This window comes from Cladosporium halotolerans (assembly GCF_011745625.1).
Source record: "Cladosporium halotolerans strain TM138-S3 chromosome Unknown Sca12, whole genome shotgun sequence".
NCBI lineage: Eukaryota > Fungi > Ascomycota > Dothideomycetes > Cladosporiales > Cladosporiaceae > Cladosporium > Cladosporium halotolerans.
Genome location: NW_027191463.1, coordinates 338,680 through 359,534, shown reverse-complemented (window position 1 = coordinate 359,534; position 20,855 = coordinate 338,680). Strand labels below are relative to the sequence as shown.

The following is a 20,855-nucleotide window of genomic DNA, read 5'->3' as shown; positions in this document are numbered from 1 at the left end:
CGACGCGACCGAAGCGGGCACGGCGGGCAAGCCAAACAACACAGCAAGCGCATGCGTGGGCAAGGATACCTATGCCGACTGCGATGACCTTTCATAGTACACTATTTTTGAAATGACTTGATGACTTGATTCAGCACACGGCAGAAACACATTGGAGTAGCGCGATTCCTGCGCGGTTATAATTGGTCTCCAACATCCTACGGTAACAGCGTTCGGAAGATTGCATAACATACAACGCATTCGAATATGGTAAACCAGCCTATGTGCCCAGCCGACCAGCGACAAGACTGACAGCCCATAGAACTCCAAAAGCCTCCGCCGCCTAGCAGCCGACCACGGCGCCCTCCACAATTCCCCTCTCCCACCAAACTACCTCTTCCCTCCCAACGCCAACGACTCCGACGACCTCACCGAGCTCGATATCCTCCTCGCTGGACCCCTCTACACCCCCTTCTCCGCAGGCGTCTGGAAACTCCACCTCACTATCCCGCCGGAATACCCTCAGAGCCCGCCGACCGCGAACTTCCGCACGCCCATCTTCCACCCGAACGTAGACCCGCAGACGGGAGGCGTGTGCGTCGAGACGCTCAAGCGCGACTGGGATGCGAAGCTGACGCTGCGCGATGTGCTGGTCACGGTCTCGTGTTTGCTCATCCAGCCGAACCCAGACAGCGCGCTGAATGCGGAGGCGGGCGCGTTGATTCAGGAAAGCTATGAGGTGTTTGAGAGGAGGGCGAGGTTGATGACGAGTATCAATGCGGGCATACCGAAGGCGCTGGCGGATGGGGTTAGGGAGGCGCAGACGAGGGGTCAGGAGGTCGAGGTCGAGCGACGGTCACAAGAGGAGGGACAAATTGACGAGACGCAGGTGGAGGATTCTATTGGCAGGCCACCGGCGCCTGTAAGGCGACGAAGAGGGGTCGCGCGATTGCGCAGTGCAGCTGCGAGTAGGCGGTCCGAGAGCTCTCCCGGCGCCGTGAATCTGCGCAGACAACAGCACCCACCAGGACCCAGCAGCCGACCCTTCGTCACACAAGGAAGCAGCAGTGGCGACCCATTCGGCATCTCCATCCGCGAGGACCCTCCCATCGGCACCCCCCAAATCGACCCATCCTCCTCCGACGAAGACGACAACGAAAGCACAACCTCCGCCGACCAAGAAAACGACGCAGCCCTCTCGCCAGCGAAACCCCGCCAACCGCCCAGCACCAGCAAACCCTCTCTCACCCCCCGCCGCCCTCACGGCGCCCCACCCGTCCCCCTCGGCGAGCTAACCCTCTCCGACCCCTCACCTTCTGACACCGACCCCTCCGACATGGAACCCGAATACCCTCCCAGCCCACGCAAATCGCCCTCCAAATCCCCTGCGAAGCAACGCCAACGCCCCCAGGCACCAAACCCCTTCATCACCAACCCCGAAGGCAGCCGCACAGCAGCCCTCTTCGCCCCGGGCGCCCGCACCTTCACGCCCCCGAACGCCCTCTCGCAACCCCTCGCCTCCGACTCTCCCTACACCAACGCAGGCCTAGGAGACGACACAACAATGGCCGAACCCTCCCCTTCGCCCCGCAAAGCGCGCACAGGCGGCTTGTTCCAGACGCCCGCGAAGAAGGGCGCCGAGGTGCGGAACCTGTTCGGCCGGCCGGCGGGTTTGACAGCCGCAGCGGCCGGGTCTAGCAGGGTGAGGAAGTCGGCGAGTCCACCGACGGAAGCGGAGAGGAGGAGGCTGAGGGATCGGAGGCTTTGGGAGCTGTGCGGGGGGGATATAAGGCGGTGGAATCGGGGGGAGTTTGGGGGGGAGGAGGGGTTTGCTATGAAGGCGGGGAGGTGGTGAGATTGGGGAGACTGTTGGTTTGAGAGGGCTTCGGGAGTTTTTTGCTTGTGGGTCTTAGCGATGGCGTTGGATGGGGGTGTTGAGTTCCTCACGGTCTACGGTGGATATTGACGACGTACTTGGATGATATCAAGCCGTTTCTTGTTATTGATGTGCCGTGTGAATTGACATCAACAAGTAAATTCCGATCCAAGTGAAAACTTAGACCAGTCTTGATTCGATAAAAGGATTGAAATGCCATGTTGCCGGTATCATCGTGTTCTCCAAACAACGTGTCTACCAACCCTCCACCACTCCAACGTTGGGCCTGCATTTTTCTCAATGTCGACTTAAACAACGAATAAACAATGCACTCGCAACTCACGATTGTTATTACAAAAGGGAAAGTACTCTGATTACGTCCTTGCCCCCAAATCACGTCCTGAACGCTCAATAAACATCGAGAGGTTGAGACTTAGGGTTAGGGTTGGGGTAAATCAAGGGCTGGTGGCTGCTCAGAGCCCCAAACCTTACGCAATTACCAAAAGAAATGCAATGGCAGGGAAAAAGAGAAGTGAAATCGAGCCCTAGCCGGTGCAGTGTGCTGGTGCATTTTGCTAAGTTTCAAATGGGATAGTAACGTGAGCAAATGTAGACTCATTCGTATTCGGTCAGAATCGCCGTATTAAAGGGTATCTGTCTAGTAGTCTATACGCTGTATACAGTAATCTCATGCAGTGTGTTCGTACACCCGAGCCTAGGGGAAAAGGGAAACGTGAAAAAACCGGGCTAGGTCAGGACAAAAAAAGTGTATCGTATTCGGAGGTCAAGAAGAGAAAATTATAGAAGAGACAAGGAAAAAGGCCTGCGTGACGTCCGGGACATCACTCAGTCGCAGATTACGAGAAATGCGCATTCGAAACCCTCGTCGATGATCACTGCCGAGCGCGACATCACGCTTACTGAGCAGGGACGTTGGCCCACGACGGCGGCGCAGTGCTGTTGCCGTTGTTCTCGCCGAGCAGCTGCTCGCCGGAAGTGCCCTGGTCGATGTTCTGCTCCTCCTCAGACTGCTCGCCAGAGGGGATGACGTCGTTGACGGCGTCCTCCTGCGAGACGCCCTGATCGGGCTTGGGCGAGTCCTTAGTCAGGCTGTCGGTGCGCGGGCGCCAGTTGTTCTTGTTCATGGCGTCGAGGCGCTCGTTGAGGCGGGCGAAGCGCATGGGGGCCGCGGCGGAGTCGCGCTTCGTCAGCTTCGACTCGTCCTCGGCGCTGTAGAGAGACAGGCGGCCGGGGCCGCCGCAAGTCTGGCCGGTGTTGCCCGCGCAGGGGAGGTGGCAGGACATGTCGACAACGCGGGAGGTGAAGCCCTCGAGCGCGTTGCCGCACCAGCACTGGTTGCCCTCCTTGATACCGGCGATGGCCCAGTTGTCGCCAGCGCAGGACTCAGTGCAGCCGTCGACGCTGACGGTGTTGTCGGAGAACTGCTGGTGCTCGAGGGTGGCGCTCTGGTCGTCGCTCCAGCAGCCCTTGAAGGTCATGTTGCCGCCGTAGACCCACTCCTGGGGGATGGAGTTGAGGTAGGGGCCGGCGTTGGCGGAGGCGGTGGGGTCAGGGTGAGGGTCGTCGCCGTCCTGGGCGCGGGGGTAGCCGTAGTCGTAGGCGATGTCCTTGTTGCCGTCGAAGTTGTCGTGGAAGATACGGGACTGGCCGGCGGCAGAGTTGAACATGTAGCCGTTGTTGTGGGAGGTGTCGATCAGGTCGACGGTGTCGCAGTTCTCACCAGCGGGGTCGGGGCAGTTCGGACGGAACCAGTCAATGTAGTTGAAGAAACGCTCGTTGCGGTTGGCGCCGGTGGTGTTGGCGCCGCAGGTGGAGCTGTGATCACCCATGTCCTGGAGAGCACGGGCGTAGGCAATCTGCCTAGAGTCGTAGTTCTCAAGGATGGCATCAGTTCCCTTGGCGACAAGGTCCGCGCCGTAGGTCATGGGGTAGTCCTCGTAGTCCGCGTAGCCGTCACGGTAGACATCGTAGTCAGGGCAGTCGGGGATGTACATCGGGCGGTAGGAGTTGAGCCAAGTGTAGCTGCTGGGGTTGCCGATCCAGTAGACGAGACGGGCGCTGGTGTCGAGCTTGTCACCAACGGCAGCGTAGCGCTGCATCATCTGGCCACCAAGGGAGTGGCCGACCAGCACGATGGTCTTCATGTTGGGGTAGACGGATTTGTCGTCGAAGTGCCTGATGATCTCATCCATAATGTAGAAGGCGGAGATGTCACCCTTGTGGCTGTGGGGGTACTGGTTGTTACCACCAGCAGACCACTGCGAGCCCCTCCAGACAATCGCGCTGGTGTTGGAGCCGCGGCCGGCCTTCGCGCTCTCGTCCCAAGGGTAGGCGAAGGTCTTGTCAGAGCCACTCGCGAAGTAGGGAGCCATAACGGAGACGGTGTCACGGTTCACCCTCGAGTTGTAGCCAGTGGCCACGTTCAGGGCGTTGAGCATCTAGACGATCGTCAGCAAGCAAGCTCTTCCGTCAAGTCCACTGGCATGAACGCACGTCATTCTCGTAGTTCCACGGGTCACGGAGGAGACCGTGGATGGAAAGCACAGCACGCTGGATCTTGGACTGGTCGGGGCGCTGGCCCTGGGTGTTGAGGGAGGCGTAGTTGATCAGGGTCAGGTTGGCGTTCTGATCAGTCGGGTCGCGGATCTTCCAGAAGGCGACCTCTGCGTTGTCGACCTGGGGGAGAGTGCCGGGGATGACATCGCCGGCGTACTGCTGGGCGGCAGCAATGGTGGCGCTGGCGAGCGCCAGAGAAGCAGAAGCGAAACGCATCTTGACCGTAACGAGTGAGTCAAGAGTGCAGGCAAGTCTGAAGGAGCGACTGAAGGTAACAAATGCAAACGAGGGACGTGTAGGGCGGTGGCCGTGGCCAAGAATAAGTCGCGTCCAGCAATGACCGGATGGGCAACAGAGATGCGACCAGGAATGAGCCGGTGGACGGCCCATGGACGGGTGGGCATTGGGCAGGCGGCAGGGGTATCCGTGAGACACATGGCATGGCGCTAATTGACCTAGATAGAGTGGATCATGGAGCACTGACTCTGCACACGCAGAAGCGCGGTGCCCACGGGCAGAAATGCCCTACTGATGAGGGAAGCCGTTGGGCGGCCCACTGCTGCCGCCTCGTGTCTTTGATGCGGAGGGGGTTGAAGACATTTGGACGTGGCGAGCACTCGGAGTCTGTTGCGTGTCGTGTCATAACATCGATGCCAACTAATACTGAACAATATCATATCCTATTGAAGCGACGTAACCGGCAGCCGGCACCAGCGATTAGGTATCGCTTCGGGCCAGCCTTGCAGCGGGTGTGCCTGAAATTTCGCATGCGTCGGATCGCCGCCACCACCGAAGGAGCCGCAGCGCCTTCAATGCTTGACTACGCGTTCGGCGTAGGGCAGAGCGCAGGTCGAAATATGCTCCGTTGGGCGCCCGTCGCGTCAGCCGCATACGTATCACGCCCGCCGCCTCCAGGTTCGCGGGATGGAGGAGGTGTGCTAGCGATCCTGTTCGGCGTCCCGTGCGAAAAAGTATGTACTGTACCTGTTCGCGCGCTTGCTAGACGACCGGTAACATCTCTCCACGGCCTGCTTATCGTGCCAAGCGAACAATGCCTGTCGTTCAGCCACAACAGCCGCCTCCGAGAGCCACGGCGATGTAGGCCAAGGGGCGCTTGAGCGCGGCGCGCGCTGTTGGAAAGCGGGCGACTTGCCTGACAGACCAGTCGCAGGATCTCCGACATCTAAATTTGTGATCCGATTTAATGGTGTCTTTAGCGCCCGGACTAAGGTCAACCGTTCAATCGCCCCGGTCTCGTCATGCCAGCTGTGAAGTGGGTCGAGTCAGCCGCTTTGCAGTCCGTCCGCCGTGTCGTCAAGCCGGTTTTAAGGAGGTGGGCTTTCATTATCGCGGTGCGTCGGCGATCCCTGTTGTCTGGGGGACCGCCACAGGGCTCGTAGCGAGGTGTAAGTGCGTGATAGATAGGTGGCTTATACAACAAACGCATAGTGCTCGTGTCACTAGAGATAGATGCATCCCTGGACTCGCGACCACGTCCCCACGCGATCTGTATACACGGCAGGGAAGACAATCTCACGCTGTCTACCGGAGCTTGTGTCAACGCGCTGGGTCTTAGACTTTGCAGATTCGCCTGAGACCCCAACGGCGTGTATGAGAGGGGAGGGGAGCCGTTGGACTTCGTGATCAAGTCCCGAAAGGGTCTCGTCTCTAGTTTTGCTCGAAAGCCGTGTGGCCGTTTCCACTGTGCGGAGACCTCATCAAATGCCTCACGCGATGCAACCGTGATGCTGTCACTACTGCTGGGTCTTGAGCCGCGTCTGCCGTGCCTTTCTCCTACTTTGGTGCTGCGTTGTCCATTCGAAGTAGGAGATCCACGTCTCAGATCTCAAATCCCGTAGATGATTAGACTCGGCCGCGGATATGCAAGCCACAAGACGCTACTCCGATACTCTTCCCTACAACCCGTGTGTTATGATGCGGCTCTGCGGCTCGCCACAGACCCAGCTCGCAGATCCTTGATCTGATCCCGTAGGCTTAGGGCGGCAGCCGGTGAACATGTTGGTCGGGCATGCCAGATCCTACGTGAGCTTGTCTGGTTGCAAGGCGCCACAGCCGCGAATACCCTTTTCTCACCACATGCTGGATGATCTGTAGACTCCGAGCCACAAACCATGCAAGCATTTCTAGCTGAGCTCAGAGCGTATCACCAGATAGGGTTTCGGCTCAACACCAAGATAAGGCCTGACCTCTTCGCGTGCCTCGTCGTCGTCGGAGGAGGACTCGACGATCGCCTCTCCAAAGCACTCAAGCGCGCGGTGTTCACATCACGATTGTGCGGCATGTGCCGTGCGCGCGCGAACGGGTCTGCTTCGGTCAAGATTTGGGACGCGAGGCGCGCGAGGGCAGCTGGCAGCCCGGTAATTGCCCCGACCGTCGATCAGCGCCGATCGTCAACTCCGACGTGACATGTGCTTTCTTTGGATGCGTGGGAGATCTGATGGTCGCAAAAAGACAAGGAATTTTCCGGGATCCTTGCGAGGTGTTCATGCAAGTGTTTGTTGCTTGACAGGGCGTCGAAGATCTCTTTGGTAGAGTGAGGTTGAGATAGGCGTGGATGCAGCTCCCTGCGAGTGGCTTCCGCTCCAACTATGCACTCTTGCATTCACCCATCACCCATGTTTATATCGTGGGCTGAGGATACTTGTTCTATGTTCGGAGAAGCTTCACGAATGAGAGGCATGCAAAAAGTGCAAAAGAAACGTCGACGTTGGCAGGACTCGAACCTACGCCCCCGAAGGGAATTGATTTCTAGTCAATCGCATTAACCACTTTGCTACAACGCCTTGATGACGGTGTAATACAATTGCATTAAATATATTCCTTGTCATAAACTTCTAGAATTGGTTGCGATAACCGTCCCTGCCCTGCAAATATCGCTAAAGAATCATCAATACCGAAGCCCTCCTGATCCCGCAGCAAAACCCGCCCACCAGCCCGCCTCACATAATCCCCCCCAAAAACCTCTCACCCTCAGCCCAGCCGTCTCCAACCGAGCCAGCTCGGCGACGGAGCACCGGCCACGACAGCTGAAACCTTCACCGGTACACAGGCGGTGTTCGCGCCGAAATCGAGGACACCCGCTAGCGCCCGCTCTCGAGCATCCAATGCAACGTCCGCCGCGGCAGAACAGGCTTCGCACGTCAGAGCTTAGAATAGGTCTGCTGCGCGTGAGCCGCATGCTTGTTGCGTTCCGGCGGGACTAAGACCGCGATGCTGAGGTGGGGTGGGGAGATGGGAGGGCGGCACGTGACTAGGTACCGCAGGTCGAGCTCTCAGGCGACCGAAGAGTAGTACTCTGCCAAAACGAACCGCGCCACAATACTCTATCTCACCAAGCGAAGGCCAAAGACTACATTGAAAAGTACTCTGATCCCACCATGTCCACCGCTCCCCACATGTCCACCAACCCGACCACCGAGACGCCCTCGAGCTCGGAAACCGGTGGCAAGGACTTATACGCCCAGGACAACGTGCTCTCGGGCGAGCGTTCGAACCAAGAGGCTAAGCCTGGCCAGTCGGAGGTGAAGCACGGGAGTGCTGAGGAGGCAGCTGAGAAGCTGTATGAGGAGAGGATTGAGGGGGAGTATGCGAAGAGGGAGGGTGGGGCGTGAATATTGGTCTGGTACGGGTGGTTGCGGGAAGGGAGAGAGGGGCGGGTTGGGTGTGTACTTATTGTAGTGGTTAATGATTGGATTACTTGAGGTAGATATTTGCACGACTCCGCTCGTAAATCCAAAGAGCACCGCTTCTGAAACCAAAGGGAACTTGCTTATCGCTTCAACCACTCGTGAGCTCCATCGGCACCACTAGCTCCCTGGTCGCTGTAACCATCATCACCGTCCTGCGGATTCATGTGAGCTCAGTTAGCGACGGCCGTGACGTACAAGGCGAACGAAAGGCGCTCGAGACGTCCTGGCCCTTTTAACGAGCCTTGTGTCGCCAGAATCACCATCGGCGAACAAGGTTTCATCTCCATCGTCGTGATATCGATCCAAACCAACACCCCGCTTGCTCAACCGATGATTCCCACCAGGCTGGCTCGACGGCCCTCGCCCAGGCCCAGGACTACTTCCCTGTGGCCCTTGGCCAGCAGACGCCCCTCCCTGGGCCCCAGAACTCGAACCCACCGCTCCTCCCCCAGAACCAGCAGCTCCATGCCCTTGACCCTGACGCCCATTCGGATCCAGAATCCCAGCCGGCTCGAAATCCTCCATCGTCGAGCTCGCATCGCCCTGAACCCGATGCATCCCCAAATGCTCATGGCCCGCCGGCGTGCGGGCCCCGCTGCCAGAAGCCGGCTGCCCTCGTAAGGACGACTGGTGCGAGCTGGCCGCACGGCTAGCGGCATTCTGATCTTGAGTGTGATATGAGGGCGGACCAGAGTACACCGGAGGGGTGCCCTGGGCGCGAAGCCTCTCCGCTGAGCTGGCGTTGTAGGGTGGCGGATTGCCGGGCTGGCGGGCGGCGGGCGGGTTCGAAGGGGGTCCCTGGTTCCGTTGCGGCCGGAATCTGCTGCGGAAGCTGCCGATGGCGCTGCGCAGGCGGTTTGGGGATTCGCTGCCTTGGGGGTTGGAGGAGCCGCTGCGTGGGGGATTGGGAGTACGGCGAGAGATGCGGCTGGTGATCTTCTGGGCGCTTTGTGCACTGTTCTTGTTGGGACCGCTGGGGACTAGACTGTTGGAGCTTTCGTCGCTGGAGACTTGACCGCTGGAGACTTGACCACTAGAGACCTGACCACTAGAGATTTGACCAGTGGAAGCTTGACCGCTGGAGACTTCACCACTGGGAATTTGACCAGAGGAGGCTTGACCGCTGGGACTTTGACCGCTGGCAACTTGACCAGAGGAGCCTTGATCGCTGGGTCTTTGAGCGTTGTTGTTTTGACTTTGGTCATTCGACCCATCCTTAGGAGCTTGTGGTGAAGCTTTACCGCGAGGATTTGAAGGTTCGTCGCTTCCAGCCCGCAGAGGCACGCCAATCTTAATGTAGTCCAGCTCTTTGTCGTTCGGGCCAAGGACCACATCTATCTTGACGGGAAAGTCATTTTGCTTGTTGCCCTCGGAAGATCCTGAAGGTGTCGACTGTGAACCAGGTCCGCCCTTTGAGGCATCCAGTTGGCCCACAAGACCCGTCGATGGGAGGATGCTTGGGCTAGAACCCGCTAGACTATCTGAGGGTAAAGGATCTAGGTTGCCTGTAGGCCCCATCGATGGGAGAGTACTTTGGCTTGTACCTGCCGGATTACCCGAGGGCAAGGCACTTAGCTGGCCCACAGGACCCATCGATGGGAGAGCACTTGAGCTTGCTCCTGCTAGAATACCTGGGGGTACTGCTGTCTGCATGAGCGGCTCGCCCATAGGCTCCGTTCGCGGCAGTCCAGACGCAGACTGGACCACAGGAGTCGGACCAAAGTGGGCTGCTGAGCCGCCCATGTTGGTCTGGATTGGACTTGTCGCCAGCGTCGTCGGTACCCCGTTGTGCGTGATCAGAGGTGCTAGCAGACCTGGAGGGCTCAGAGTCTCTAGGATAGACGCGGGAGGTTCTTGAAACCTCCTGTGGTGTAGTCTCGAAGTTGCATTTGGATTGAGCATGGTTGAGGCTCCGGCGGTGGCTGGATTGGACATGGGATCGGAGGCTTGCCTAGGAGACAATGCGGATGTGGGATGGAGGGCATCATTCATGGTGATGGTCGCGTTAGTCTCGTTGGGCGAACGAGGTGTAGTGGTCATGGGTAGAGAAAGCGAAGTCGTCAAAGTCCCGTTGATGCCATAGCAGGCTTGTCCAGGAACACATGTCGTATATGTCACCGGCGCGGCCATTGCTTGCACTGCGTCAGGGACTGCTGTAGGCTGGGATCTTGCGCTCAATACCAAAGGACTTCCATTGTAAGTTCCCAAACCAACGGAAGTCGGCCGTATGCTTAGGAGTGAAGATGTCGTCGCCGTCGCCGGTGTACTGCCAATCAAGGCTGCATGTTCTGGAGTGGCAAAGCTTGTAACACCGCTGAGAGCCATGAGCGTGGACGACACCAGTCTCGGCATGATTGCAGCAAAGCGACGTCTCAGAGGTTCGTCATCATCGTAAATATCTTTGTCGAAGGTCTGATCTGTCCCAGTATCATCCATTGCTGATTCTTCACCTGAGATAGCTTTGTGACCTAGTGGGCTCTCGTCAGGGTTCTCACCAATCGAAGGGCTGTCTAAGCCCGTGGTGCTCTCCATGGATGTAGCCTCCATGCGATCATTTGGTGACAATGCCGCATACTCATCCGCAATCATGGGCGAGGAAGCATCCAAGTCCGGTGCGTCGCTTGCCGACTCAGTGCTTGGAAGATCATCCGTTGACGTGCTGGAATCTTCGGTATCCTCCACCGAACCACTTAATGGCTCGGTCTCCGTAGTGGCGTCAATCGATTCATCAGAATCTTCGGTATCCCCCAGAGAATCGCTTGCCAGCTCGTCCTCCAAAAGAACATCCGTAGTTTCTGTGGGGCCTCCAGTATCCTCTGCGACCGACTCATCGCTAATCAGCTCTTCAGTGTCTTCCAGAGAATCGCTCACCATCCTTTTCTCCAGGGCCTCGTCCATCGACTCCGCGGATTCCTCAGCATCCTCCAGAACCGACTCGTCGCCGCCCGACTCGAAGTCCTCAGAAGCAACCTCAGACTCCAGGGATTCTTCAGGATCCTCCGATACATCGCTTTCTAGCTCGCTCTCTGGAAGCGCATCCTCTGGCTCCGCGGAACCTTCACTTTCCTCCGAAGCCGACTCGTCGCTCTCCGGTTCAGACTCCGCTGGAGCATCTCCAGACTTCTCAGACTTCTCAGTGTCCTCCTCCGCTTTATCACTGCTTGAAGGGGTGACCGTAACGGCGGGAGCCGCGATGACGGTCGAAGGCGGGACGATGACCGTAGGTGGAGGGGCCTGGACCGCAGGAGGGGTGATGTAAACAACCGTCGGAGGCGGCGGAGCCACCGGAGCTGCTGCAGCGGGGGCTTGAGTGGGGGGCGGTGCTGCTTCGACGGGTGCCTGCGACGGCTCGTGTTCATCACTGCTGCCGAAAACTGCTCCAGCTGCGTCACCTACGATATCGAAACCAGTCTTCACGATGTCACCGAATCCGGCCACCATCGTGAAAAAAATGTGAAAGCTTGGCTGCTGACGACCTGTGGTTGGCCGTTGCCGAAGAGTGGGAATGTGAATGGCAAGGATGAGGTAAGGTTGGTGATACTACAAAGCAAGCTGAAGATGTTCTGGAGGAGATAGGGGGAATTGTACTCGGGGTATTCGCATGCTATTTAGCTCCTTGCCTTCCTTTCGATAGGAATCGCTTCTAGATAACGGCGCTGCCTGGAATCGACGAGAGTATCCAGCCGACTTCGATCGAATGTCCGGTCATCATGAACGCGACGGCTGTCAAAGGCCAGAATTCGTGAGAAGAGGCCAGACCAGCCCGCAGCGACTGTAGCAATGTGCTATGGACCGCGAGATCTGACGGCAGGGCGCTCGACACCTCCAGCTGAACTTCGTAGGCGTGTGATCGTTGGGAATGTATCAATTCCTGCAATGCTTCGATTCAGTAAATTCACTCTTACAACCATGAAAAACACATTGCCCTTCCCAAACTGATCCACCGCACAAGTCTCAGACTTGCCTTTAGAGTCTCACAGCTGCGCCGCGCGCCCAAACCCTCACTCCCAGACCAGGCTTGCAAACAAGCCCTACCCGAAAGCAGGGCCCGCAGAAACCACAGCCCGAGAGCAGGTCTGATCCGCGCGGAACTTGACCTCGCGGAATTTGCCCGTCTATCCGTCGAGGAAAGCAGCTCGAAAGTATCTGTGTAACGAAGCACCGCGGTTGCAATGCTCCGACTCATCACCGTGTGCGGGGAGTTGGAGAGAAGGAGATGTGGAAGTGACATACCGGTGTGTTCATGAGGCGTGAGCTAGGATAGGGGTGTTGTGCCTTTTGTCTTGCCGGTTGTCATTTTTGCCGTGCGGGCGCCGAATTGGATCTAGGATACTGTTAGCAATATTGTCATGGTGTTGCGTTCCGTCATGTGAACGTACCGCGCGCTTCTTCTCCGCTGCCACCTTGTGCATGCCCAGCCGCCAGGCGAGGCATCTCAGGACTTTCTTGCAGGACTCGAGCTGTGCGCTCAGATCGCCGTCGGTGTTCTCGGATGCGCCGAAATCGCACTTGTCAGATACAGGCGCCGCGAGAGCCCATGCGACGAGGCTCTCGTCGAGGAACGGGAAGCGCGCCTCCTTACCCCAATTCGTGATGGCTCGGTCGTCGCGCCCGAGGTTGCGTTTGCCGAGTCTGCCGATGTCCAGATTCAGCTCGTCGAGAAGGCCTTGGAAGCCGAGTCGATTGTATGCCGTAGCGTGGCGTGTGTAGCCGGCGAAAAGTTCGTCGGCGCCAAGACCTGATAACAGGACGCGAGCTTGCGTTGTGTAAGATTGAGGAAGGGGCGCAGAAGCGCTTGCCTCGTTGGTGGTCATGAGACCCGTGCCGCGTGCTGCGAAGTACAGCGCACACGCAATACTAAGGTCCATTTCGGTATTGTGAGGATGCATCAGCGTGATGATTGTGTCTCGGTGCGCAACTGTTTCCGTGTAGGGCACATTGATCGCGACGAAGCGCCACTGCCGGTCCGGGCAGACTTCACATAGCTCGGCGAAAGACGCTCGGCCTGTGATGCGGTCTGGGCATGATTCGAAGGCGGCCAGATATGACTGCTCATCGTCGTCGGTGGCCTTGTGGATGCGAGGGTTTTGGAAGGCGACGTTGAGTAGGTCGATAGGTTCCGAGATAGGAAGGAGCGAATGAGCCAAGCGAGCTAGAACGGTGCAATCGAGACCGCCAGAGAACAAAACTGCCAGTCGTGTGGGTGTCGAGCTGCTGTCTCCGTGTGATACTTCTGTCATCGAGGGAGGATCTGGTATATTCAATACGCGTAACGCAACCGAGTCGGCTAAAAGCTCCTCTAGACGCAGAACAGAAGGAGAGTTTTGCTTCAGCTGAGTATAGCTTGATGATGCTTCTCCGTTCAGAGATAGAAATGGAATGACCTACCTCACCATGAGCATTTGCCGCTCACGGATGTTCGTTGATCACCTACAGAAAGTGTGCCACTTGACTGGTCGTCGTTAGAGACCTGGTATGGTACTTTTGTGACTGCGAAACTACCGAGCGCATCGGGTGACTGAGAAGGCTCGGCGGCCAAATCAACGCAGTAAACGCCATCGGCCTCGATTTCAGTCCAAGCGCCGTAGTCAGACCCGGAAGTGACGCTGCTCACCAGGAGGTTGCCGTCGTCTGTGGTTCTCCACAGTAATGACCGTCGCCCGAGAAGATCTCGGCCCAAGTACAGCCTCCCAGCATGGGCGTCGTAGAAAACGAAAGCATACGGTCCAGCTATTGAAGCCATGTGCTTGGCTATGTGGAGGGTTGCTTCGCTAGTGTTCTGCTTTGCATCTTGCGATGATGCCACTGCTCGTGACAGAAGATCGAAGACCGCCTCGGTATCGTTTCCTAGAGTTGATTGGCCACCGATTGACCATGCCTCGCCGTTCCAGCAGAGTACGCTCGATCCATCCTCGTTCCGAAGTGGTTGAGTGACCGTCCTTGAGCCGCGAAGAGATAAGACCGTCGAGGTGAAGGTCAGATACGCATCCGTGGCGTTTTCACATGCATCTGAAGAGGCCTTCTGACCACCGCAAAAAGTGTGCTGCACGCAAGCCGTGCTGTCCGGCCCTCGGCGTTGCAGCAGGTCTAACACCCGCTGGTCAGGAGGCAAATGTGCGTTTCTGCTGAGCGAGCAGAAAATGCCGCACATGTTGCATGTGTGAGCTCGACAGATGGCGCGCCGCAGGAGTTGGCGCAACGGAAGTACCTACAAAGCAAGGCCCGTCGGCGAGTCTCACTCGGCGAGACCCTTCACCGAAGGCGCTGCGTGGCACGTGCCACGATCGTCATCCCGCTTGATGGAAGTGCGCTGGGGTTGTTATTGCGGTTTGATTGTTAGCCCCCAAGCACTTGAAGGCCCGGCCGAGTTGTTAATCGATCGAGCCGAACGCCGCGCAGACCAACTACCCCGAGGCGATTGACAGGAAGCGGCATGCTCGCCACAGCCACCGGACCCAACATACACCCTCGCCATTTCACCGTCTATGTCCAGCCCAGGCCAGCAAGCGGAGCAAACAGATGAAAGGGAGCATGGACAGCTAGCGGGGGCGAGTGTGCCCGTGGAAGAGGCTTCCACGGCGCAAATTGCACCGGGTAAAGCCGACGTCAAGGAAGAGCAAGAGAAAGATGTCGCTCATGACGGCCAGGCAGCAGTAGATGCTCCTACAAGTGAACCTTCTGCGGCGGACCATAAAGATGATCAGCCCGCGACCCCCGCTCCCGTAGGCATGGGCATCGACATGGGCACAGAAACGCCGGATGAGCGTGCGGAGGTCGAAAGGAGGGCCAGCGAACACCTGGCGCGACGAGCCGCGGAAATGAGTGTACAAACAGAGGCAGCGGATACGAGCGAACAGCAAGAGACTACTCTGGTACCCGAAAATGAGGGTGAGCTACCTGCAAGCCCACCACCCCCGCCTGTACCACAGAAGGACGACATACATAGGGAGAGCAAGGACAAAGGGAAGGCTACAGAGGAGCCTGAATTCAACGAGAAGTCCGCTCCGGAGGAGGGATTCAACCAAGAGGTGCCCGAAGCCCCCACCGGGACGACAGAGCAAACGGGCGAAGAGATCCAGACGATCATGCACCAATTCCAGGAAGAGGCTGCGCTGGGCGAGCAGGAGATCATGTCTCCCAGGCTAGAGAAGCAACAACCCATATTCCACCTACCTCCACGTACATCGAGCCTGGAGAATCAAGATGATCGCCAGGAGCCGCCCATACCTAAAATCGAACGACGGGACACGGAAAAATTCTTCGGATCTCCTTTCACGCCAGAAAGCGCCCCCATGGCTTCTCCTCGCCCCGAGCGTGGTGGATCAACCGACGATGGCGCTTCCGTCACATCTCACCGCACATCGCTCTTCCAGCCACCTCCTCCCTCACCCGACCCCGAACCTCCCGCGGCCTTCGACTTCCACCGCTTCCTCGAGCAACTCCGACACCGAACCGCAGACCCCGTCGCCCGTTACCTCCGGTCCTTCCTCCAAGAGTTCGTCAAGAAACAATGGGCCGTGCACGAGCAAGTCAAGATCATCGGCGACTTCCTCGAGTTCATCACGAAGAAAATGGCGCAGTGCGAGGTCTGGGCGAACCTCAACGACGACGAGTTCGACAACGCCCGCGAGGGCATGGAGAAGCTCGTCATGAACCGCCTATACACCCAGACCTTCTCGCCCGCCATCCCCGCCCCCAGCGCGCCCAACACCCCCCGCAAAGGCCGCACCGGCCGCCTCGCCGCCGACGCCGCCAGCCCCCACGGCCCCGGCCGGCGCGGCCAGCACGAGGAGGACGTCGAGCGCGACGCGGTCATCGCGCAGAAAATGCGCATCTACGGCTGGATAAAGGAAGAGCACCTCGACATCCAGCCCGTGACGGGCGAGAAGTCCCAAAAATTCCTCGCCATGGCCCAAAAAGAACTCCTCAAAATCAACACCTACCGCGCCCCCCGCGACAAAGTCATCTGCGTCCTCAACACCTGCAAGGTCCTCTTCGGTTACCTCAAGTCCAGCAGCAGCAAAGCAGACCAATCTGCCGACGCCTTCGTCCCACTCCTCATCTACACGGTCCTGCGCGCCGCGCCCGAGCACCTCGTCAGCAACGTCCAGTACATCTGGCGCTTCCGCAACCAGGACAAGCTCGGCGGCGAAGCCGGCTACTACATGTCCTCGCTGACCGGCGTGGTGACGTTCATCGAATCCCTCGACCGCACGAGCCTGACGGTCTCGGACGAGGACTTCGAGCGCAACGTCGAGACCGCCGTGCGCGCCATCGCCGAGCGCCCGCCGCCGCAGCCCGCCGCAACAGGCCCCCTCCCAGGCCTGCACCACTTGAGCGAGAAGTCCACGCCCGCGAGGCCCGAAGTCACGCCCCGCAACAGCATGGACGGCGAGCGCTCGTCGCCGCGCAAAAGCTCCCAGCGCAGCCGCAGTGCGAACCCGCGCACCGGTGCCTCGTCAGACACGATCCACGGCTCCGGCATGCACGACGAGGAGTTCGACGCCGTGGGGGGCTTGCTGCGGAGCATCCAGAAGCCGCTGTCGAGCATTGGGCGGATATTCTCGGACGACGGAGGGAATGGAAGCGGTAGTGAGCAGCAGCAACAGCAGGCGCCGCCGCCCGTGCCGCCGCGGCCGTATCCCGGGGAGAGGGAGGCGGTCAAGAAGGCGAGTTTGGAGGCTGAGGAGGGGAGGCGGGCGAGGGCTAGGGAGGAGAGGTTGGTTGTTGAGTGAGTTTTGTCCTTTGCCTTGTTTTTGGAGTGGGGTCGCTTTTGCTGACGAGTGGTGATTTCATAGGACGCTACAGGGGATGTTCCCGAACCTGGACCGGGAGGTGATTTTTGACGTTGTGAGGGCACAGGAGGGGCATGTGGGAAGGGCGGTGGACGCTTGTCTTGCGTTGACGAGTACGTGAGAGGGGGAGATAGATGCGGAGGGGTACTGTTCATAGATCCGATGTTGGTGGAGAAAAGGGCTAATGAGGTCGTCTTTCTCTGATGCCGCATGTTCTCCCAGTACTCTCTCTTTTCGTTTAGCATTGTCGCTGTCTATATGTGCACGGGATGTGTGCGTGAATTATGAATGGTGGTATTTTCTTCCACGCTTTCTTTAGTCCACGGATGATCTAGAGCAACTCAATTCCGATAGAAAATTAGAGCAAAGAGGTCTTCGCCGCCCGGCCTTGAGAAAGAACACAAATTGTCAGGTCATAAACACATTTTTCGTATTTTTGTCGTCGGGAATATCTAAACTCGCTCCCACCCTCCTTTCAGAAAGGGACAGGAACAATCTACTTACTCGACAGAGCAGTGACACCCGGCAGCTCCTTGCCCTCGAGCAGCTCCAGGGACGCACCACCGCCGGTCGAGACGTGGCTGAGCTTGTCCTCGACGCCGTACTTGGCCGCGACGGTGGCGGTGTCGCCGCCGCCGATGATGACGATCTTGCCGGCGGCCGAGGCCTCGAGCGCCGCGTCCATGGTGGCTTTCGTGCCGTTGGCAAACTTGTCCATCTCGAAGACGCCCGGCGGGCCGTTCCACAGGATCGTCTGCGCCTTGTTGATGGCCGCGCGGTAGAGCTTGATCGACTCCTCGCCGCAGTCGAGGCCCATCCAGCCGTCCGGGATGCCGGCGGCGTCGGTCGCGGTGCTGGTCTGCGCGTCAGGCGAGAACTTGTCCGCGGTGATGTAGTCGCAGGGCAGGACGATCTCGACGTTGTTCTTCTTGGCCTTCTCGACGAGGCCGGCGACCTTCTTGCTGCCCTCGACGTCGAAGAGCGAGTCGCCGATGGAGACGTTCTCGAGCGTCTTCTTGAAGGTGAAGGCCATGCCGCCGCAGACGATGAGCAGGTTGACCTTGTCGAGCAGGTTGTCGATGAGCTGGATCTTGTCGCTGACCTTGGCGCCGCCGAGGATGGCGAGGAAGGGGCGCTTGGGCTGCTCGAGCGCCTGCGCGAAGTAGTCGAGCTCCTTCTTCATGAGGAAGCCGGAGGCCTTCTGCGGCAGGTCGACGCCGACCATGGAGCTGTGCGCGCGGTGCGCGGTGCCGAAGGCGTCGTTGATGTACACGTCGCCGAGCGCGGTCAGGCCCTTGCGGAACTGCTCTATGGCGCCCTTGTCGGCCTTGACCTTGTTGCCGTCGGCGTCCTTGCTGCTGCCCTCCTCCTCGGCGTGGAAGCGCAGGTTCTCGAGGAGCACGACGCCGCCGTCGGTGGTGCCGTTGACGGTCTTCTCCGCGGCCTCGCCGACGCAGTCGTCGGTGAAGGTGACCTTCTTGCCGTTCAGGAGCTTCTCGAGCTCAGCCGCGACGGGCTTGAGGGAGTATTTGGGGTTGGGTTTGCCGTCGGGGCGGCCCAGGTGGGACATCAGGACGACGGCCTTGGCGCCATTCTCGATGGCGTACTTGATGGTGGGGAGGGCGCCGACGATGCGCTGGTTGTTGGTGATCTTGGAGTTGGTCTCCTTGTCGAGGGGCACGTTGAAGTCGACCTGGGAGTATGCTGTCAGCTTTGCGGTGCGAATGGTCGATGAGGGGTGTTGATGGAGGGGCATACGCGGATGAGGACCCTCTTGTCCTTAAGGTCGACGTCGGTGATGGAGAGCTTGCTGGCGAGAGACATCTTTGCTGTGCTGCTGGGCGGTTAGCAAAGCCGTGTGTGAACGGAATGGGGAGTGCGAACGTACCTTTGCTGTGTGTGACAATGAGTCTGTGGTCAACAAGCTGGGAAAACTTGAGGGAGTCTCAACAGATATCGGAGCTGCCCCGCAGCCCACCAAACGTCGTCACGGACCGACTCTAGTCATCAGCCCGATCATCGGCCAAATACGGGGTAGGACCGTAATGGCAGGAAGCGCGACGAGGATTGTTAGGGAAGCGAGGTAATAAATTCAGGACTAAGCAATTCATACGATCACAGGGTATCACGTCTAGTGGATAAGTACACCCTAAGCAAACCGCAGGCCGGTCCTGCCCTATATCTCAATGCAATGACATCAAACTCCACCAACGCCGTACGATGTATAAGGTAACAACTCCTGATAGGGAGCATCCGCAGCCCCGAATCTGCGCAAAAGCGCCGCAGTATATGCAAAAAGATGTGTTGTAGTCAGGGTTCGTAGTATGTGAGACAGTCGGAAGACAAGTCTTCCTAAGGGCTTGCGGCTTCCTCGGCCGAGTTGGTGAGGGAGAGGTAGGCGGTCCAAGCGATACCGACGGTGGACACAAAGGGCTTCCGGGGTTGTTAGCGGTGGCCTCGGCTGTGGAGGTGGATCGCGGTCGGAAACTTACAATCTGGAATTGGATCGGGATAACACGGAAGTTGAGCATCTGAACCGCGGGCCAAATGAGGAAGTTCGCCTTGAGCGCAGGCACGTAAACGTCCTGGAACTTGCGGACGACTGCACGCCTTCCACCGCCCTCTGCGACTGTCATGAATGCGAAGAAACAACCAAGACCTGGGAAACTGTTAGTCTCTGGGGCATTGGTCTGCCTCTCCAAATCGGATACGTACCAACTGGGGCAAACAGGAGCTGATCAAAAGCTACACGCTTCATAGCGTTGACTGTGCTCTTGCCGCCACCGAGCGGGAAGGTGCTGCTCAGGAAGGCGAACCATCTGAGCTGCGCCGGCGCCATGATGCAGGGGTATGCCATGAATCTGACCATTCTCTCAAAGTCAAACGGCGGAGGCAGCTTCCTCTGTGCGTTGGGGGACAGGTAGTCTGGTTCGGGCCACGGCACCTTGCCTTCCAGCTCATGAATCTCGACGTTGAAGAAGTCATCCTTGTGGGCGTCTTGGTTGTGAGGAGCGATAGAGTCGCGACGAGCCTGTCTCATGCGGACTGCGGTGAGTGTCTGTGCGACTGTGTCGGCGATGCCACCAAGAACCTGGGGCAGTCGTCAGCAAGCGTGTTTCTTCAGTGTATGGGCAGACAGGGAAGAGACATACGGCGTTGGTGATCATCGTCGTGAGGAGTGGTCGGGCGGCATAGTAGGCGTTGAACTTGCGCACAAGAAGCGATACCATGGCAAGCTGTATCAGGAAGACGATGGTGTGCAGCAAGGGCTGGCGAGATGAAGTGTCAGCGGTGCATTCCTCGAAGCCAGGCGCTGCGCACCACGGCGGTCTCGCGAAGCCCAAACTTTCCCGACGAGAGCAAGCGGTTTTGTGTAGCCAGCGCTCATGCGGCAAGGGTGGACGAGCAAGCGCCGGTGGTGAACGCAGAGCGCACGAGGCGTGGTGTGATGGCGACTCTTACAATGCGACCCTTGATCCAGCGAGAGTTGAGTTGGCGCAACAGGCGCTTCCGGGTCTCGTTGACCACCATGATTGCGAGAAGATAAAGGGCGACGGGCTGATGGCGCGGTAGGGGGTTCAGACAGAGGCAGGCGCAACGCCGATTTCGAGATGGTGATGCAATGGAAAGGTGACTTTAAGCTCGTGCACCGGGGGACGGCGGCGGCAGAGGCGGAGGGCTAGAGACAGTCGAGGGAGAGCGTTTTGCTGCGGACGGGTGGATCGGGGGCGGTGGACGGGCGCGGCGGGCAGGACGGCGGCGCTGGTTGTAGGGTCAAGAGACGGAGTGTCGCCTGCGACGAGAGAACAACAGCAACAGAAGCGTCGCTGCGTGCGGGCGGTGCGAACTTGAGAGAGTCGAGTGCTCTGGCAGGCTGCAGGGCCCCGGGCGCACGCAGCGCCCACCGCCCTCCACAAG

At 58.6% G+C, this 20,855-nt stretch overlaps 8 protein-coding genes across 8 annotated transcripts; 3 read left to right on the top strand and 5 right to left on the bottom strand.

Annotated features, from left to right (window-relative positions):
• Positions 1 to 56: 56 nt before the first annotated feature.
• Positions 57 to 1,834, top strand: WHR41_04117 (uncharacterized protein; the record flags this gene model as incomplete). The annotated part of the gene is made up of 2 exons (XM_069372723.1): positions 57 to 249; positions 302 to 1,834. Exons 1-2 carry the CDS (start codon positions 247 to 249, stop codon positions 1,832 to 1,834), a joined length of 1,536 nt encoding a protein of 511 aa, XP_069230078.1. The 5' UTR covers positions 57 to 246.
• Positions 1,835 to 2,772: 938 nt separating this feature from the next.
• On the bottom strand, positions 2,773 to 5,079 carry WHR41_04116 (uncharacterized protein; the record flags this gene model as incomplete). Its single annotated transcript, XM_069372722.1, has 2 exons — positions 4,370 to 5,079; positions 2,773 to 4,314 (listed from the first exon to the last, which is right to left on the bottom strand). Exons 1-2 carry the CDS (start codon positions 4,820 to 4,822, stop codon positions 2,773 to 2,775), a joined length of 1,995 nt encoding a protein of 664 aa, XP_069230077.1. The 5' UTR covers positions 4,823 to 5,079.
• Positions 5,080 to 7,830: 2,751 nt separating this feature from the next.
• Positions 7,831 to 8,064, top strand: WHR41_04115 (uncharacterized protein; the record flags this gene model as incomplete). Its single annotated transcript, XM_069372721.1, has 1 exon — positions 7,831 to 8,064. The coding sequence occupies one exon, from the start codon at positions 7,831 to 7,833 to the stop codon at positions 8,062 to 8,064; it is 234 nt and encodes a 77-aa protein (XP_069230076.1).
• Positions 8,065 to 8,222: 158 nt separating this feature from the next.
• On the bottom strand, positions 8,223 to 11,583 carry WHR41_04114 (uncharacterized protein; the record flags this gene model as incomplete). The annotated part of the gene is made up of 2 exons (XM_069372720.1): positions 8,223 to 8,294; positions 8,347 to 11,583. 2 exons carry the CDS (start codon positions 11,581 to 11,583, stop codon positions 8,223 to 8,225), a joined length of 3,309 nt encoding a protein of 1,102 aa, XP_069230075.1.
• Positions 11,584 to 11,656: 73 nt separating this feature from the next.
• Positions 11,657 to 14,293, bottom strand: WHR41_04113 (uncharacterized protein; the record flags this gene model as incomplete). Its single annotated transcript, XM_069372719.1, has 4 exons — positions 11,657 to 12,013; positions 12,376 to 12,466; positions 12,522 to 13,526; positions 13,577 to 14,293. The coding sequence occupies 3 exons, from the start codon at positions 14,291 to 14,293 to the stop codon at positions 12,398 to 12,400; spliced, it is 1,791 nt and encodes a 596-aa protein (XP_069230074.1). The 3' UTR covers positions 11,657 to 12,013; positions 12,376 to 12,397.
• Positions 14,294 to 14,627: 334 nt separating this feature from the next.
• Positions 14,628 to 17,322, top strand: WHR41_04112 (uncharacterized protein; the record flags this gene model as incomplete). Its single annotated transcript, XM_069372718.1, has 2 exons — positions 14,628 to 16,873; positions 16,941 to 17,322. 2 exons carry the CDS (start codon positions 14,628 to 14,630, stop codon positions 17,056 to 17,058), a joined length of 2,364 nt encoding a protein of 787 aa, XP_069229987.1. The 3' UTR covers positions 17,059 to 17,322.
• Positions 17,073 to 18,857, bottom strand: pgkA (Phosphoglycerate kinase). The gene is made up of 3 exons (XM_069372717.1): positions 18,826 to 18,857; positions 18,696 to 18,771; positions 17,073 to 18,630 (listed from the first exon to the last, which is right to left on the bottom strand). The coding sequence occupies exons 2-3, from the start codon at positions 18,759 to 18,761 to the stop codon at positions 17,434 to 17,436; spliced, it is 1,263 nt and encodes a 420-aa protein (XP_069230073.1). The 5' UTR covers positions 18,762 to 18,771; positions 18,826 to 18,857; the 3' UTR covers positions 17,073 to 17,433.
• A 171-nt stretch (positions 18,858 to 19,028) lies between these two features.
• WHR41_04110 (uncharacterized protein) lies at positions 19,029 to 20,770 on the bottom strand. The gene is made up of 5 exons (XM_069372716.1): positions 20,400 to 20,770; positions 20,090 to 20,206; positions 19,653 to 20,028; positions 19,430 to 19,596; positions 19,029 to 19,370 (listed from the first exon to the last, which is right to left on the bottom strand). Exons 1-5 carry the CDS (start codon positions 20,466 to 20,468, stop codon positions 19,290 to 19,292), a joined length of 810 nt encoding a protein of 269 aa, XP_069230072.1. The 5' UTR covers positions 20,469 to 20,770; the 3' UTR covers positions 19,029 to 19,289.
• Positions 20,771 to 20,855: the final 85 nt, after the last annotated feature.